Source organism: Hyla sarda, chromosome 4, assembly GCF_029499605.1.
Source record: "Hyla sarda isolate aHylSar1 chromosome 4, aHylSar1.hap1, whole genome shotgun sequence".
Lineage (NCBI taxonomy): Eukaryota > Metazoa > Chordata > Amphibia > Anura > Hylidae > Hyla > Hyla sarda.
Genome location: NC_079192.1, coordinates 156,865,663 through 156,884,538, shown reverse-complemented (window position 1 = coordinate 156,884,538; position 18,876 = coordinate 156,865,663). Strand labels below are relative to the sequence as shown.

Below are 18,876 nucleotides of genomic sequence, written 5' to 3'. Positions count from 1 at the left end.
CGGGAGATCGCCCCGGCCGGTGGCGTCTTGACCAAGCTGCAGTGCGACTTCCGAGCGAGATGGTAGGTAGTGACGTCACTAGGGCGGCTCCTATGGTCAAAACCTCAACACCTGAAATGCGTCAAGGTATTGTGGACCACAGGAGCCACCGTAGTGACGTCACTACCTACCATCTCGCTCGGAAGTCGCACTGCAGCTTGGTCAAGACGCCACCGGCCGGGGCGATCTCCCGCTGCACCGCAGCAAGGGACAACAACAGTATCCAGCAACCACATACAGGAGTTACACCGCAGAGGACAATAACCAATTGGACGAACAAGCAAAGCACGAGTGACTGGTAAAGTTATGCCCTGCACACATGTACTGCATATTTAACTTTACACTATCCCATCCTCCCTCCATCCCGTACTGTGTGACCTCCCAGTGTATAGATAGGACTCAGGATTGGTCACTGTTACCTCAGGACCTATAGGGTTTTAATCTTTTTATCCTACAGCTTCATTTTTATCTTCTAGAGCGTACACTAGCGCATACACAGACCCGGCGTCTCCCATAGCAAGTTATTACAACTAAGGCTAGGTTCACATTGCACGGCCCTATGGATAATTGTGTCAGGTATAACCCCAACATCCATGTGCCTATTATATTAAACGCCAGGCATATTTAGTAGTACTAATCATTGGGGGAGATTTATCAAAACCACTGGAGAGGCAAAGTTGCCCATAGCAACCAATCGGATCGCTTCTTTCATTTTTCACAGGCCTTGTTAAGAATGAAAGAAGCGATCTGATTAGTTGCTATGGGCAACTGGGCAACTATGCTTCTCCACAGGTTTTGATAAATCTCCCCCATTATTCACATTTTACAGAAGTATCCAACCAGATATACAGTGCCCAGTCACCACTTTCACCTGCTGTACAGACCAATTCCTCCCTGACAAACTCTTCTGTACTACAGGACCAGGTACGCACCTTTTACTCACTACCTTTCTATACTCCTTGCAGCGCATACTAAATGACCATTTATTACATTCTGAGCCTTAGCACAATATACAGGGAAGTGTTCTTTCCAGTACAGCTGCATCTAGGGTCCGCTTTTCCACTCCTCCCATATTAGCGCTTGTGTAAACTTGATATAACTTTTCTAGATGTGTTCATATGTCCCTGCTGATGCCATAAGCTGCATTAAATCCAATTTTCTTCCATGCATTCTCTTTATGGAGACTAGGTGCACCCAGTCATGGTGGGGGAGACATGGTTTCTTGCGTTCACGGTGGCTATTCGCTCCGCGCTTCCAGCCAGGTTAGATTGATGTCCCGAGTGCAATGTGAATCTAGCCTTAGTTGTGATAACTCATTCACTTCCGTGCAATTAATAGCAATTAATAGCCATTGAGGCCTTTTCTTGTGGTACATAGGGCAGCATTGTATAAATGAGTGCTGATAACTGTGTATGTTTTTTTTTTTTTTTTTTTTTTTATAAAACTTTCATTTCTGACCTACTCCCCAAAAAGACATAGGTAAAATAAAAAAAAAACACACTTTATTATATTAGTTGGTGGAGAGCTGGGTATTAGTGGGGCTACATTTAACCCTCTAACTTGATTTGGTTTCTGATAAAGTTCTTTGCACGATCATTGTGACAGCCATGTCTCCTCCTCCCTGACTGGATGTACTTAATCTGCATAGAGTGAAAGCAATGATAAAAGTAGAGTTAATACAGATTGTGGCCCTGACTGGACATATGAACTCATGTTCAGAACAAACTTAGACACCTCTACAAAGTACTGGGGCAGTTTGTGGAGTATTATGGATGTAAAAGATCCCCTTTTAATATTAACATTTTGATTGGTTTTGATTGATTATTGGCTACACAGCTATTGTTTTCCCATCCACCATAAAGGTTTAACCATAAATGATGTTATTGGGCAGCCTATATAACAAGATTGCTTGGTCTATATATGTATTTTGTCTGCTCCCCGGGACCATTTTTTATGAACCTCCTAATGGATTAATTATTTGTTGCCATAAACTTCAATGTTGTAAAATGTTGGTATTTCTCTGTTTTCGAGCATTGTTTGTTGGTGTCTGCTGTGCTGCTTCTCTTTGCTGTTCCTGTTTGCATGCTATTTGGAATGCTTTGAGGTGGTGCATGGCTATGTATAAATTAGTGACTGATACTTCATGACTATATATAATGATGACAAGTATGGGCACCACTTACAATGCTGTGAGTATTAGGATGCTGCACCCTTGCAGTATTAGATAATGTTTACTAAAGAAAAGCCAGAAGGAAGAAAATCAGTGCATACTTAGGCCCCTTTCACACATATGTTCCATTATGAAAACCCTGAAATTCGGCCATTACAAAATCCCATTATAGTTTATGGGATTTTTATATTATCCGTTTTAACCCGTCCTAGCCCGTTATTAATAACGGATGTTATTTTGTGATGGGAGAAAAAAAACGGAAGAAATAGTGCATGCACTATTTTGTCCGTTCTTTCTTCCTTCACAAAATGTGAACGGGTCGGATGCTATCGGCTGTATGAACCTAGCCTAAGCCATATTGAACTATGGATCTTCTTGATAGTAAATACTATATATAGTCCTGCTGATCTATGACTTTTCACTCCAGGCTCTTCCATCCCCGGAATTTATCAAGGACAGACTTCAGCTCTATGAAACTTTGAAAAGGGAACATGATGCTTTAATAGCTGAACGAGCCACAAAACAAAGCAAACCTATCAAAATAATCTTGCCGGATGGAAAGGCAATTGATGGACAGTCCTGGAGAACAACCCCATATGAAGTAGCTGCTGGGATAAGGTAAGATATTTCCTAGCTAAAAATTTCGAGCAAATATATCCTGTTTGATAAGCTGTAAAATTTCAGATAAAAGATGGTCATATATCGGCCTTGGTCATACATTGTGCATTTTGGCTGTGTATGCACCAGTAGCTGTGTAAACCCCGTAAAAGCCCTAATGCTTGGTTATGGATAAATCCACATAATTGAACAAAGTTAAAATACAAACTAGTTTCATATCTTTTTGTCCTTGCAGTCGTGGATTGGCAGATAACACTGTTATAGCCAAGGTAAATGCCGAACTGTGGGATCTGGACCGACCACTAGAGGTAGACTGCACCTTAGAGCTGCTGACATTTGACCATGAAGAAGCTCAAGCTGTAAGTAACAGACTAGTATTATGTCAAAAAGTTATGTTTATGTTGACTTATTGCAGGTTTGTGTCCTGCTTTCCTTTTTCTCAAAACATCAGCGATAGCACATATTTTCCCACAGTCTATCACTGGGCTGTGACGCATTAGTATTTGACAGAGCTTCTATGGCTTTGGGTCACGTGTGAATGTTGCAGATGTTTATTGTGGAATTACACAACAAAAATCAACCTCAAAGTACACCATATTGCAAGTGAATGAGGTTTTTACAAAACCACCTAAAAAGTATCTGCAGCATTCAGTGTATGTGGCACATTTGTGCAGGATTGTGGGCACACATTTCACCTTTCCCAATGTAAAAGGGACCTATAATACATGGCTTGTCTGCATCAAAATCTTCAGCAAATTCCAGATTTTGCAGACATGAAGATTCTTCATCCATTTGTGAACTTAGAGCCATGTCTGGTTCTAGAAATGAAAAGAAAAGGATTCTTACTTATGTTTCTTATGACCCTATAGGTGTACTGGCACTCTAGTGCCCATATTCTTGGGGAGACCATGGAGAATTACTATGGAGGCTGCTTGTGCTATGGCCCACCTATCGAAAATGGCTTCTATTATGACATGTATTTAGAAGACAGGTAGCTGATTTTCTGCAGTCTTAATATATATATAAAAAAAATTGTTGTTCATTATTGTGTGTTTTCAAGCCTGTTAAAACATAGCATGTAAACTTAGTATTACATAATTTACAGTAAATAATAATATCCGGAGATGTTAATATAAACGCTGATCTTCCACTTTTAACAATAGTTTTTTTTTTGTTTTTTTTAAATACAACATAAGGTTGTTTATGGTTTTGCAATAATTTAACACTCTAAGAAAATAAAACTAAAAGAATAAATAATCTATTATACAGTATTATGTGTAGAAGAAGAAATCCACTGTAGAGTTCTCTGCAAATCTGTATCAAAATCTGCATATATGACCCCTATACGCTCAAGATCAAAGTCATAATCTGGGGCATATTTAACATGGATAGAAAATCTGCAGAATACATTTTCTATACAGATTTATTTAGCTTCAAGTGGATGGGGTTTTGAAAACCCCTGTCTGGAGGTATTGTGCAGTAATTCTCTGTGTGTTACTTCTGCAGACTAATGAAAAACTAATGAAAAATATTGGTATTTTTATTGTGCTCACCTGAAGAGTAATCCTGTTTTATATGTGACTTATCTAGAGGGGTGTCCAGCAATGAGTTTCCTACCTTGGAGAACATGTGTAAAACAATCATTAAGGAGAAACAGCCATTCGAAAGGCTGGAAGTCAGAAAAGAGCTGCTCCTGGAAATGTTTAAGGTAAAAGACAGGATTGATATAGATATATATATCTATATATAGATACATATATAACTTGTTCTATGGTCACTGTTCACTTGTGCTTGAAAAAGGCCGCATGTGCGGTTGAAACGTAGCAATTGGAATGAAATAAACCACTTGTCACTACTCTGTGTGCTGCAGCAAATCTGTACTTCTAGCGATAAGGACCCGGGACCTGGGACCAACCGCTACGTGCACCTATTTTCACACTCCTTTGAGGTGCAGCCCACCCTACTTTTCCTAGATAGATAGATAGATAGATAGATAGATAGATTTAACCTTGGATTTTGAGCAGTTAATAGTTAACATTTCTTTAAAAAAAAAAATTTTTTTTTTTTTCTAGTACAACAAATTTAAATGCCGGATCTTAAATGAAAAAGTTGATACTCCAACCACTACAGTATACAGGTAACTAAAATACTGTTGTTTTTTTTTGTGATCTATCGGAATCCAGTTTAAGGTTATTGACTGTATCCACAACTTTGCGCAGACACTAGTTAGATTTTATATGTTCATAGAAGAGAAAATAAGTAGTGCTGTAGAGGTAGCCATGCCAAATGCATGTCCAAAAGTAAAAAGGCCATAATGGTATTGTTGTCTAGATGTAAGCTGAAAAACATGAAGATTCTTTTTATTACACTCGATATATGCTCTAGCACAGGGCCTGACAAATTTCTGAATCTAGCCAGCAAAAAAATTAGGTGTCAGGATATCGCATGTCACGCAATGTGACATCAGATGATCAGCCATTAGGGTCACCCTCATCTACCATCATGTGTCACAGTGATTAGTGTCACCATTAGAGATGAGTGAGCTGAATCTGGTGAATTCGGATTCGACCTGAGCTTTTGGATTTTTCTGGCTCGGTGAACAGCCGAACTTTTACTGGTTCAGCTTGCACGAGCCGGTAAATAGCGCGAAAAACCAGAAAGCATGCGTTTTTTTTGGCAGACAAAAGAAGCAGGGCAGGCTGGGGGTGGTGAGATTACATCAGTGACATCAGCATATCACATGATAACCCAGGTCTGTCATGTGATTTGCTGCTTACTGTGTCAATCGGCACAAAGGCCGATAGGGCACAGCATAGGGGGAGGGCATTTTTACACAGATAAGAGGGCAGTGACGTCACCCACTACATACAGAGCCGAAGGAGCTGGTAGAGTGAGACGGAGAGAGACTGGGAGAGACATAACTAGGGACAGTTAGTGACTAGAAAGAGAGATGGATAGATACAGATTAGAAACAGAGACCTTCTAACACTAGTGTGTTTGTGTACAGAAGTCAATCCCCATGGAAGAAACCTAGAGGGGCTCCTATACAGCAAATAAGGGGACATCCTTCTCACAACCTCTGAAGGGCTCCTCTTTTGCTACCACAAAGCCTTTTTCGAGGCTCATACCTGCAAACCTGAATTGAATAGTGTTCCTCAACCAGCAACAGTAGCCATGCCCTGATCTGTGTCTAGCCTGTAGTTCTGTTGCATTTCATATTGTTCTGCAAACACCATCTGAACTCATTATGTTGTCATCTCTGCCAGTCAAAAAGCGTGTTGAAGTTACACGTATCTAGCCTGTAGTGTGAATACAGTTGTGCTGCATTTCATATTGTTTCGTAAACACCTTCAGTACTCATTGTGCTGTCATCTCTGGCATGCAAAAGCGTGTTCCTCTGACACATATCTGGCCTGTTAACAATTTTGTTGGATTTCATATTTTTCCGCAAACACACCTTTAAATCTTTCTAGTTGTTTACACGCAAACACACATTATACTCAAAAGCCTGTGCATTCCAAACACATTAGGCTTCTAAAGCGACTGTATTTTTAAAATGTTGGTTTTATAAAAATGTCCATACTAGAGGGTCTGTTTCCTCATCTGTCTTTGCTGCCATGCAGAAGGATAGCACTAGCCACGAGGGTCACGGTCCATCTTTGGAGGGTGTTGCTGAGGTGGGTGAAGGGGCTTCAGTGGCCGAGCATAGCACTAGTGGGACTGGTGGTAATCATGGTGAGGATTCTGGAAGGCATCATGGTGGATGTGGTGCAGGGGAACAAGAAGGCCACGATGACTCATCAGACATGCTAACTGAAAGTGGTGAGGATGATGAAGAGGAGGATGTCAGCGGGCCTTCTGTTTTGAGCAGCTCATGAGCAAGTGACTGTGACACTGGTGCTGGATCTGAAGGCTTGTGATAAAAATGTTCTAGAACAGGGTGGTTGATGTACCTAGCTATTTACGATATCCTGCCGTGTGGAAATTCTTTACTATGTTACCAGATTCAGAAAAGCCAGCACGGTGCCTGCAAAGAGAAAGTAAGGCACAGGCAGGGTCCAAATTTAGGAATTTGGTCTCTACGTCAGCACTTCATGTATTACAAAGTCTGGGTAGAAGTATACCTAGTTCATCAATGCCTGCTTTCTGCTGGCTACAGATAACTCTGTCTCACCACTGTCTGCTGTACACTGGCTACTATTAGTAACACCAATCATTCATCACCCTACTTCCATCCAGACCAACACGTATACAACCCATCACCACAATAAAAGGGATCATTTTTGGGACGCTTGGGAAAAATCCATGCCGCTTTCTTTACTTGCTATAAATACCACACTCCAAAAAGACAGGGAACAGGCATCCAATTTCTAGTAATGTGCATGTGCATCCTGTATATACCCGTCAATATTGGTCTTATATCTCTAGAGGAACTCGTATAACAGCTTGTACACATATGAGAACAAATGAGTTTAAACTACCACCTTTTATATTTCTTAAAAACCAAAATTTATTATGACATAATTAAAAATATATAACCAAGGTAGACACAATATTACAAATCAAAATGATAGCTTAGTGCAATAGAAAGGAGAACTTGTTCTGCCAATCAGGTAATGAAGCCATGTCACCGTTTACAGAAAATAAATCATATACTGTTACAAAAGTGCTCACAGTGCTGGGTAAACATAATAGTCATAGGCACAATCTGCCCCCCCAAAAACAGGTAGTCACACAGGTATATGAATAATATCGCTAGTAATGCTGTGTGCTGCTGAGGCTGCGTATCAGTTGCTACTTCCAAAAAAGGGATTATTTTTGGCACGCTGGGATAAAGCCACAGCATCTTCTTATGCCACCGTATGCAACACTGGCAGGCATCTACCAACAACCAGGGATACTTTATGCCGCTTTATTTTAGTGTGAATAAGCCTTAAAAATGGGCGAGCTGTAATTGTTACCATTAGTTACCGCAAGTCGCCATAGCTGAGCCTTAAAGGCACTCCTAACGGTGTTAGACAGGTTTAGAGCTGTTAGGCTGTGTTATAAACGTGTTTAGGGGCTTTTTTCATTGCCGGTTCGATTCGAACCGAACTCTCAATTTCTTAAAAGTTCTGTGAGTTCGGCAAACTGAACTTTTCAAAAGTTCGCTCAACTCTAGTCACAATCATTAATTGTTTTACTTGCCATCGCCTTCACTCCCACACAGATCCCCCGTTCTGCCTTTGGTCGACACTTGGTGTTACATAAGCAGTGGAAGTCACATCAGTATGAAGCGTGACTGCCAAGGCCAATGATAAGCGGTCATCTGATGTCTGCTGCTCTTGTAACGCTGTAGTACCGACTTGAGGAAGAACGGATCAGTGTGGGAATGGAGGAATTTTTCTTTTCTTTTTTTTTAATTGAGGACAAATGTTTATTCGGTTTCATTATGAACTAGGGAACCACTAACTCCCCCAGTTCTCTTCCAGGTGTGGTCCTCTCATTGATCTGTGTAGAGGTCCCCATGTGAGGCACACTGGGAAAATTAAATCCTTTAAAATCTACAAGGTAAGTATTGGGGCTTGATAAAGGCTTCTCCATTGTATTTGCAGATCATATTTGTTACAGCATGAACACAAGAAATTGCACATTCATAATATTTATTTATCTAAACATTCTACCCTGTGGTGGTGTCATTGCCTATACTGCTTCATCATCCCTCTGACTGGAATTACACAACCCCGTCACAGCCCCCTGCCCATAAACTGCAGTTTTGGGATATGATAGCGTGGCGTGCTCTTGAATTTTGCTTCTTTTAAAGGTTTGGAAACCTTAGACTTACATTAGACCTACTTAAATATTAGCGTAACTTTTGTAACTCAAGGTAACCTCTAATTTCCATGTGCATTCACTTATTGATTTTCTGACTCCTGGATTTGTAGTTTGCAATCTGCTCCTTGTCGGACTCTTCTTATGTGGTTATGTCCTTTCCAGTAATACATGGTGGATGGGAGGTCTGTGTGATGCTGCAGTTTTCTCTGTGTATCATCACAACTTTATTCCCAGAATGGATTTCTTCTTCTACAGCCTATACAAGATCCATTCTTCCATATTCTAACAGATATTGATACTGCATGTGCGATTCGCCCCTTCTTCCTTCAGACTGCCTTGTGTGCTTTCTTTTCTACACTCTGAAACAGTTTGTCCCATGTAATCTGCCCTCTATTAGATGTCCACGTTGAAATGTTTCAGCCAACAGCAGCACTACCACTTTTGTTTTTAAAATAGCCGCCACTTGTACTCAAAACTGTAGAATGTATATCTTTTGTAACGGAGAAAGCATCATGTCATGTAATCTTACAGAATTCCTCTACCTATTGGGAAGGGAAAGCGGACATGGAAACACTGCAGAGAATTTATGGGATTTCCTTTCCTGATAACAAGCAAATGAAGGATTGGGAGAAATTCCAGGAAGAAGCGAAAAACAGAGATCATAGAAAGATTGGAAAGGTTTGTATCACTCCAGATATTTACCATCCAAATCTGCCCCAATGGAGGAATTAAAGGGTAGCTCCCACCATCATTTTTTTTGTTTGTTTTTCTGTCCCTGACTATTGCCCTTCTATCCCTAACACCCTCCCTGCCTTTATTTTTTTTTTTTTTACTATTTTAAAAATGGCATTTAGTTTGCCTGGTAGTGTGCTCACTACCAGGCAGACTTCCCCAGCAGGCACCACGTCACTGATGCCTGCTGGGGGCCAACTTCCGCCCTTAGTTCTCCTAACAGGGTGCCTCCAGCTGTTTCACCACTACAACTCCCAGCATGCCCTGACATCTACTGGCTGTCAGGGTATGCTGGGAGTTGTAGTGGGGAAACAACTGGAGGCACACCGTGATGGCTGCACATCCCGCTCCCCACCGCGCAGTCTGCAACCCCCCCCGGCCCGTCGTGCCACTCAACTCCCTCCCCACCCCACCCTTAATTCACCTACTCAGTGTCCCTCCAGCTGTTTCCCCACTACAACTCCCAGCTTGCCCTGGAGGCACACCGTGATGGCCCATCCCGCTACCGCCGCGCAGCCCGCAACCCCCCTGGCCCCGCTGCGCCGCACAACCCACTACCCCCCCTCCCCCCGCAAAAACATTCAGTAACAGACACAACATAGATAATCTTACCTGTCGCCGGGGCCTGCCAGGGAGCCTGCGCGCGTCCTCTTCATTCAAAGCGCTTGCACCGAGCACCGCAGTGAATGAATTCCGACTCTTTGCCAGGCTTTAAAGAGTCGAAATTCATTAGTGACGTCACTGCTGAATGCATTCGGCCACTAGGAGCGCGACCCCCTAGTGGCCGAATTTAAAAGTTGTTTTAAAATCACTTTTTTTTATTAAAGTATATTAGAGATATCTTGTAGTACTTAAGTACTACAACATATCGATTTTTTTTTCATGACAGTGCCCATTTAACATTGGTTTGGGGTTATAAATATTATTTAATATGTAATTAACTTTTAGGATCAAGAGCTGTTCTTCTTCCATGAACTAAGCCCAGGGAGCTGCTTCTTCTTGCCTCGGGGAGCTCACATCTATAACACCCTTATTGACTTTATCAAGGTTAGAGCAGCATTTAAAGCTTTTTTTTTTATTTTTTTTATTCTATATGCCGAACCAAAAAATTTAAATAAAATGTGAAATGTGATTAAAAGTAAAGCTACAATTTAAGCCTAGTCTTTTACTTCATTAGGGGGTTAAATTATTTGTGCACATTTGTTTATCTTCTGACATGTCATTTATGGTTGTCCGATCCTGCATTTGGATAAAGTAGCTGTCCAGTTCTACCATAGAGTTCAGTATCTCTGGCCCTGGGATGATTCAAAAATATCAAGCTAAAAAGGACAGGTTATATATGGGGCAGGTTCATGTATATACTGACAGTGCACCATTCACATGGTGAGTGAAATCTCAAATGAATTTGTTCACTATACTATACACTGCCTATACCAGTGGTCTTCAACCTGGGGACTTCCAGATGTTGCAAAACTACAACTCCCAGCATGCCCGGACAACCAACGGCTGTCCGGGCATGCTGGGAGTTGTAGTTTTGCAACATCTGGAGGTCTGCAGGTTGAAGACCACTGGCCTATACTATTCAGAAAATATCATGACATGACTTTAAAATGTAGGACATGTGCCTGGTCATGAATCCACAGGTACTGCGAATGTCTACTATGATGGTAATGTTCTGTTATTACAGGAGGAATACCAGTTGAGAAATTTTACAGAGGTAGCAACACCTAATATCTATAATAGCAAGCTGTGGGAAGCATCTGGCCACTGGCAGCATTACAGTGAGAACATGTTCTCCTTTGAGGTTGAGAAAGAAACCTTTGCACTTAAACCTATGAACTGTCCTGGACATTGGTAAGAGAATTTTTACAGTTCTTATCACTTCTACAGATTCCATTATTCAGCTTGTCATATCGTATTCAGATTTCAGATCCACAGCTGATATGAAATTTGTGAGGCATAGAAGATACAATGTACAGAGCACATTGAACCACATGCAGTGTGAGGGTTGGTTGGACTTGCTCCGCTCATAACATTCTGTGATCACTGCTGGGGGGGTTAATGTTGTCATCAAGTTAGCATTTTATTAAAATGGGGAGAAGCAGTTTATCGTCCAAGGGAATAAAGAATTGAGTGTTTCACTTCAGGATGTATGGGGGCGGAAAGTATTAAAAAAAACTTTGCTAAGAGCCCTTTTAGGGTGCATTCGCACCACGTTTTGTACATACGGTGCCGGATCCGGTGAGGGGAGGAGCAAAACGGACGCTCCAGTACCCCGGCCGGATCAGCCCGTGACTCCATTTACTTTAATGACCCGACCGGAGTCAAACGGTGACTCCGGTCAGCTCAGTTTTGACCTGTATGCGGTTTCCTGACCAGACCTAAAACCGTCGTTTACTACGGTTTTAGGTCCAGTCCAAAACCGCATAGGGGTCAAAACTGAGCCGACCGGAGTCACAGTTTGACTCCGGTCGGGTCATTAAAGTAAATGGAGTCACCGGGGTACGGGAGCACCCGGTTTGCCCCTTCCCCCGCCGGATCCGGCACCCGTATGTACAAAACATGGTGTGAATGCAGCCTTACTTAGACAGATCCAGGCAGGTAGGTAATTCCCCCTCTCCAGGGCCTCCTCTTTGGCAGGACTTCTCCTCTGCTTACCCTGCACGACGTGCATGATCGTTTCATTGCACATGATGGCATGCAGGGTAAGCAGAACACCACCCTGGTACAGCACTGGAGCAGGGATTCATGTTCCCTGCTACTGTACTGATCGCCACTCGTCACCCATGCACTCCCACCCCCCACTACTACCACCGCTATTGGCGTAAGGCAGCTGCCTTGGCATTTACCTCATTTTATAAGGTAGACATGCGGTTAACTGAAGATGACTTTTAGGAATCATTCATTGGCCGATAGCTAGGTCTTTTACATGGGGCAGCAATCAGCCTGTTTCTATGTAAATGACCTTTAGGAATCTGCTACTATTTTGGGGGTTTTATTCTAATGACATATTGTTATATTGTAACAAAAACTAGTAAACATGAGGCTGGAAGTACAATATAAGATGCTCATGTGAAATCTGTTGGTAACCTTGGGGTATTTTCTTCCATAACTTTTATATGTCTTCTATGATGTCCTATAGACATGTCAAAAGTTTTGACCCTGACCGATCGCTAGAACTAGCAGGGAGAAGTGCCTGGCTGAGCGCTGCTTTACCCAGCTCGCTATGCATATCGTTAGGATACTGAACGATCAAGACTTTTGACCTGTTCCTAGGACACATCAAATGTTTTGTGAAAACTCATTGACTTTAGTTGTGGTATCTCATTAATGTTCTCTCTTACAGTCTTATGTTTAGTCATCGTCCTCGCTCTTGGAGAGAATTGCCCTTGCGCTTTGCAGACTTTGGTGTTTTACATCGTAATGAATTATCTGGGACATTAAGCGGACTCACCAGAGTGAGGCGCTTTCAGCAAGATGATGCTCACATTTTTTGTACTATGGAACAGGTAAAAATGATATTAGACCATGTTTTTAGACCATGTTTGATTTCAGAGTGAGCTTCCAAAGGGGAACTGCTCTGAAAAGTAATGTGTTTTTTTTCCAGTTTTTTGCGGTTTTAAACATTTTGCCATTGAGGTCATTAGAAGTTGTAACTGCATTTTTAGGCTTTTTTTGCCTGTGTGAACATACCCTAATAGTTAAACTGTCAGTCAAAGCTCAGCTTTCCTATCTGAAAGGGGTACTCCACTGGCCAGTGTTCCAGCTGCGGTGGTCATGCCATCAGGCCACACCCCCTCAATGCAAGTCTATGTGAGGGGGCGTGGTGGACATCACAAGGGGGCGTGGCCGACCCCCCACAGCACGCACACAGCGTTCAGAACTAAATGTTCCGAACGCAGCCGGAAATCTGGCCAGTGGAGTACCCCTTTTTAATAAGACAGTTTTACTATTAGACCATTTTTTATTATCTTCCTAGTTGCTTTAGTGCAGTGTTTATAATGTTATATATGGAAAATTATAAAACAAAGGATACAGAACTATGACAAAATACTTTATATTCTTGAATAGTATTCTAAAATGAATAAAATTAAATTTGAAGTTATACTAGTAGTAACCCTAGAACTCTAATATGTTGCTTTGTAGATAGAAGAGGAGATGAAGGGGTGCCTACAGTTCCTGCAGTCTGTATATGAGGTGTTTGGGTTTACTTTTCAACTCCACCTTTCCACCAGACCTGACAACTACCTTGGAGAAATTGAGATGTGGAGTCAAGCTGAAAAGGTATTTATGACTGACCATACTAGTATCTTCCTTTATTGTGCATTAAAGGTAAAACAATTTTTTTCTCTTTTTCAGCAACTGGAGAACAGTCTGAACAATTTTGGAAAACCCTGGAAATTGAACCCAGGAGATGGTGCTTTCTATGGCCCCAAGGTATGCATCAAGCTTCTGGTATAAATCGGTTTTATATATATATGTATTTTTTTAATCAAAACATAGAACACTTTGGGTACCTTACCACTCCCATGGGCAATGTTACTCCTAAACTGGATATTTTATTGCAGATTGATATTCAAATCAGAGATGCCATTGGAAGATACCATCAGTGTGCAACAATACAGCTAGATTTCCAGCTCCCTATCCGGTTTAACTTGACATATGTAGGGTAAGAGGTTTTTTTTAATGCATTATTACAGCACAGACAGGGCCAATCCAGCACAAAGTGTAACATGATATATGGATCTTAGTGTTTAAAATTATGTCTGTCTTCCACTGCAGCAAAGATGCGGATGATAAGAACCGACCAGTCATCATTCATCGTGCCATCTTAGGATCGGTGGAACGGATGATAGCAATTCTTTGTGAAAATTATGGAGGAAAGTGGTAAGTTATTTATACATTTTATATATAAATAAAAACTGATTGAAAAAATCTGTATAATACATGTTAAGCGTTAATTTATGTAATATTGTTTGTTGTTATTTTATAGTTTGTCTTCTTGCCTATGGGGTTAAGATGCTTATGTCCTAGCACTGCAGGCTTGCTACAGATGTTAAATGCAGAATGATTGCGGGATAATGCTGCAATGCAAGTGAATGAGGTCTTGCAAGAAAATTCTCTTTACACACAGATTGTAGGGCATGCTGGTGGTAATATTTACTAAGCCACATATTCAGTTAGGGATTTACTTGCATATAAGCACAAGCTTATACGTGCCAGGTCTGCCAGATAAAGGAGCTATTCATACAGATCGACTCTCCATTGTAGCTCATAGATGAAGATCCAAAGCAAATGGCCTCTCTGTGATATCTATAAACTAAATAAGGCATATGGACAGGGATAATCCACCTTTTTGGGTAAATATCAAGAATAATAGATTGCATTCTCCAGACATTATTCACTTTCTTAGAAATATCCTGAATTTTTAACTAAAAAGTTTAAGGCGTGCCGGTCATATGAAAAAACCTGTCAACGGTCAAATGTTTTTTTCACTTGGGGTCTCAGTGCTGAGACCTCCACTCATCAGGGATACTGGCAAGGGGTAGCAGGCTTCATTTCCCTGCTTGCAGCGATCTCCTACCAGCTTGTCTGGATGGCCCCACTAGAAGTCTACAGGGGAATCCCTGGACAGAGATTGCTGCAGGCCTGGGAGTAAAGCAAGCTTTCATGCACTTCTCCCAGCTCATTCTACTGATCTGTGGTGGTCTCGGCACTAAAAAAATACGACTTATCAAAACTTTTGACATGTACCAGCATTGGTACAAATCATATCCTCACACTGTGTAAAAACACATCCACATGCAGTCCACACAGGAACTGGCTAGCTGTGAAGATTTGAATTGTGTTGACTTTAACGGGGAAAGTCAAATCCACAATAAATTCAGTATTGTAGATTTTTCTGTGGATCTGTAGTTAAATCTAAAACTGGAGTTTTGAAATACATTGACTTTTTTTTTTTTTAAATATAATTTGCATGATTTATTAGGGATCTACAGAATTTCTGTCCTGTGTGGACATATCCTCAGGAGTTATAGGCACGGAACATACTGTGTTCTTTCAGCTAGAAAAATATTATTAAAGATAAAAACCTTCACTCCTCAGTTGATGTGCATTATACTGATTAAAGACAAAATGCAAGATAATTTACATTATTTTTTTTTTCACACTAGGCCATTTTGGCTGTCACCTCGACAAGTCATGGTAGTCCCTATTGGACCAAGCTGTGAAGACTATGCCCAACAGGTAAAACTATCTGTTCACGTGGACAGTGTGAATTCAAATACAGCGAAATTTAAAGGGAACCTGTCATATTAAAAATGTAGTCTAATCTACAGGCATCATGTTATAGAGCACAAGGAGCTGGGCAGATTGATATATAGCTTTGAGGGAAAAGTTCCAGGATAACTTGGCTTTTATTCCTGTAAATCTCTGCTCATTTTGGGCTTACAGGGGTTGTTGAGGAAAAAGATAAAGCCCTGCTTCTTCTTCTCCCCTTTCACTCCCTGGTCATTTTCATAAGTATACTGTTCTGAGATGGGAGGAGCAGAGTGCTTGTCCCGACCATCACATGTGGGCAAAACCATTCCCATATGCTATGTCCAATAGATGCATGATGTTGCCGCAGCATCGGTAACCTCATGCATGTATTGACTATCGAGTGTGGGCGTGGTTTTGCCGACACGCAATGACTGGGATAGACAACTGCCCCCTTCAATCTCAGAACATTATACTTCCAAAGTGACTGGGGAGCAGAAGAGGAAGGACCTTTTTTGCTTCTCCGACAACCCTTTAAGTATTCATGTTGGTGGTCCTACTCTGGGATTATTTGGAAACATTACCTTGCCTTCTCTATTATGTCACCATGTGAAAAAACATGGCTGGTCAAAGCCTAAGAGATGTGTAGAATTTAACTTTAGATGTGTATACAATCTATATTTCTATCTTTGCTCTAATGGCAAAAATAGGACAGCTTATCTGATATATCCCCCTCTATATTGGTTTAATTATCAGTACCCATGAATATTAACGCTTGACTGTAATTTCAGGTGTGCAAAGAATTTTTTGATGCAGATTTTATGACTGATGTGGACTTGGATCATAGCTGCACATTGAATAAGAAGATACGAAATGCACAACTTTCTCAGTACAACTTTATTTTCGGTAATTATGGAAGATTATCTGGCCTAGGCTGTTGTAAGACTACGAAGTTTTAAGTAGACAATTAAATATAATTTTTTTATAGTAATTACATGTCCACACGGCCAAAAATTATGCTGAAAAATCCACATCAAAATCTCATGTTTATGTCATTTTTTAGCACTGTTCCTTTTCAAGCTTTTATCAATTTTAGTGGATTCTCAAAGCAGAATAGTGCGGAAGCAAAGCAGTATGTCACATTTTTTGAGTAGAAAAAAACGGGTACACTTTTTTCCACTATCCAATTAAAATGAATGTGTTTTTTTGAGGTGGTAATCGATGTGGTTTTTCCATTAAAAAAGAAAAAAATGTGAATGAGTCCTAAGGGTAGTAGGTAGGTTTCTGTTGACCCAGTCATAAAACATTTGGGCAGACTTGGAGCAATCCTGGAGTAATTTATGGCAAAAAATTGTCTTGCACACATCCATTATGAGTTTTAGACACTTTTGCTTCTCGCTTAGCATGGGGTAGTGGCTTCAGCAGAAAGTAGCCACGGCATCATGTGAAAGGGGGCATGGCTTACATGTAACTTCATGGGGGACATTTATTATTGTAGGTGAAGCATTGTGTGTGCTGATAATGTGTAAGTGCACCAAATGTTATTAACTGGACGCAGGGCATTTGATATATTTTGTGCAGATACACATTTCCTTGAACTTCTCTGATTTATTCATTGCACAAAATTTTGTGACCTTTTTTTTTCCTGCTGCACAAAAATTGGGGACTTTTATTCAAAACCTACACCAAAAAGCTAAGCCAGGTTTTGCGACTTTTTGGAATTGTTTGTGCAAAAATGTGCAGCTTTTTTAAAACCGCTCTAAATGCAATGATAAATGTCCCCCCATGTGCTTAAAAAAAAGCATCAAAATTGTGGTATAAAATGTAATCTAAATTTAGACTAGATGATCTACAGATGCACGATATCGAAACAGCTAGAGCCACTTTGATACATCTGGCGCATTCTTAGAGTATCTAGTTTAAGTTCACACTGTGAGACTGTAAATAGTAATATCTGAATCATTGTATAAATGGCATTTTTTTTACATCAAACATGTATGAGAATTGCTTTTAGTATGACCTTTTCTTTAAGGTAATACACATTAAAACGATAAAGTACTGGCGTGGGAGCGACTCTGTACATTTTAACATTAACATTCAAAATGTTTAATCTTTTTATAACCACATTTTTCATGTAAATGTAATGACCAATATGTGGGTAAATACTTTATAATGAAACAGTCTTAGATGTGACAAATGGGTACGCTACACTTTACCATATGCCAACAAACTAGAATCCCAAAAAATGCTGAAATGCAGATATTATCACCAAAATTTTAAAACATACTAAACAAGTGACTCGTCATGAAAATACCACAAGATAGCATAGAGGTGCACACCATTATATATTTATAGGTCATGTGACATGGACTACTTGAAATAGATTACAACTAAAATGTGCATAATAAATATAGCAAAAAAAAAGTCAAATTCATGTAGGTTTCTGTCATAATATACTCTGAAGTAAAACATGCTTCCCCTAGATACTGTGCTTCATCTCAATCAGACATTAAACAGAATGACTAGGTCCACTCTAGTAAGAATCCTTATCTTATTATTAAGAATATTTACACAAGGGGCAGCTGCCTGTCTACTACCTTGTACTGTTACTTATATGGCTCATTCCCTCATTTTATATGTCCCTTCTGGAATGTTGGCGAACACGCCAGGTCTGTCAGAGAATCTTGCGGTTATGTGATCGGCTTTCTGACATTATCACACACATCAAGAGAAAACACCCCTTTTGTTCTGCGCATGATGCCAGGGATAGCCAAAAGATTCAACGCTCTGTACTGAATGACCCAGGCAGAAGTAGAAACTAAAACCAAGAGAGAGATGTACAGCCGATGATGTGTTTTTTCATGATAGATGGTCTGGTTAAGCATACACTGCAGGATAGATATGTTTTCCGTGTTTGTGTGGTGAATGGACTTGCTGTTAACAAGTAATTTCTATGTTCTTCCAGTTGTTGGTGAGAAAGAGAAGGCAAACAATGCAGTCAATGTGCGGACACGAGACAACAAGGTCCACGGGGAAGTGTCCATAGCCTTGGCCATAGAAAAACTTACTAAACTAAAAAAGGTGCGCAGTCAAAATGCAGAAGAGGAATTCTGAAGAAAAAAAATCTGCCATTTCTAGAAATGGGCAGCTATTTTGTTGCCACTATAGTTGAACACAAACTACTAATAAAGAAATCTTTGGTAATTTATTAACTATGAATGTATGTCGTGTCGTGAATATTTATT

At 40.5% G+C, this 18,876-nt stretch overlaps 1 protein-coding gene across 1 annotated transcript in view; it reads left to right on the top strand.

The window, feature by feature from the left end:
- The window catches only part of LOC130368600 (threonine--tRNA ligase 2, cytoplasmic-like), a 55,623-nt gene extending 36,747 nt beyond the window's left edge, over window positions 1-18,876 (top strand). The window contains 17 exon segments of the mRNA XM_056572507.1: window positions 2,637-2,827; window positions 3,063-3,186; window positions 3,697-3,818; window positions 4,418-4,535; window positions 4,900-4,964; window positions 8,299-8,377; window positions 9,173-9,319; window positions 10,322-10,420; window positions 11,061-11,227; window positions 12,720-12,882; window positions 13,520-13,657; window positions 13,733-13,810; window positions 13,942-14,042; window positions 14,156-14,260; window positions 15,547-15,619; window positions 16,423-16,537; window positions 18,597-18,876. Of these exon segments, the coding sequence (XP_056428482.1) occupies window positions 2,637-2,827; window positions 3,063-3,186; window positions 3,697-3,818; window positions 4,418-4,535; window positions 4,900-4,964; window positions 8,299-8,377; window positions 9,173-9,319; window positions 10,322-10,420; window positions 11,061-11,227; window positions 12,720-12,882; window positions 13,520-13,657; window positions 13,733-13,810; window positions 13,942-14,042; window positions 14,156-14,260; window positions 15,547-15,619; window positions 16,423-16,537; window positions 18,597-18,745 (2,034 nt within the window). The 3' untranslated portion in view covers window positions 18,746-18,876.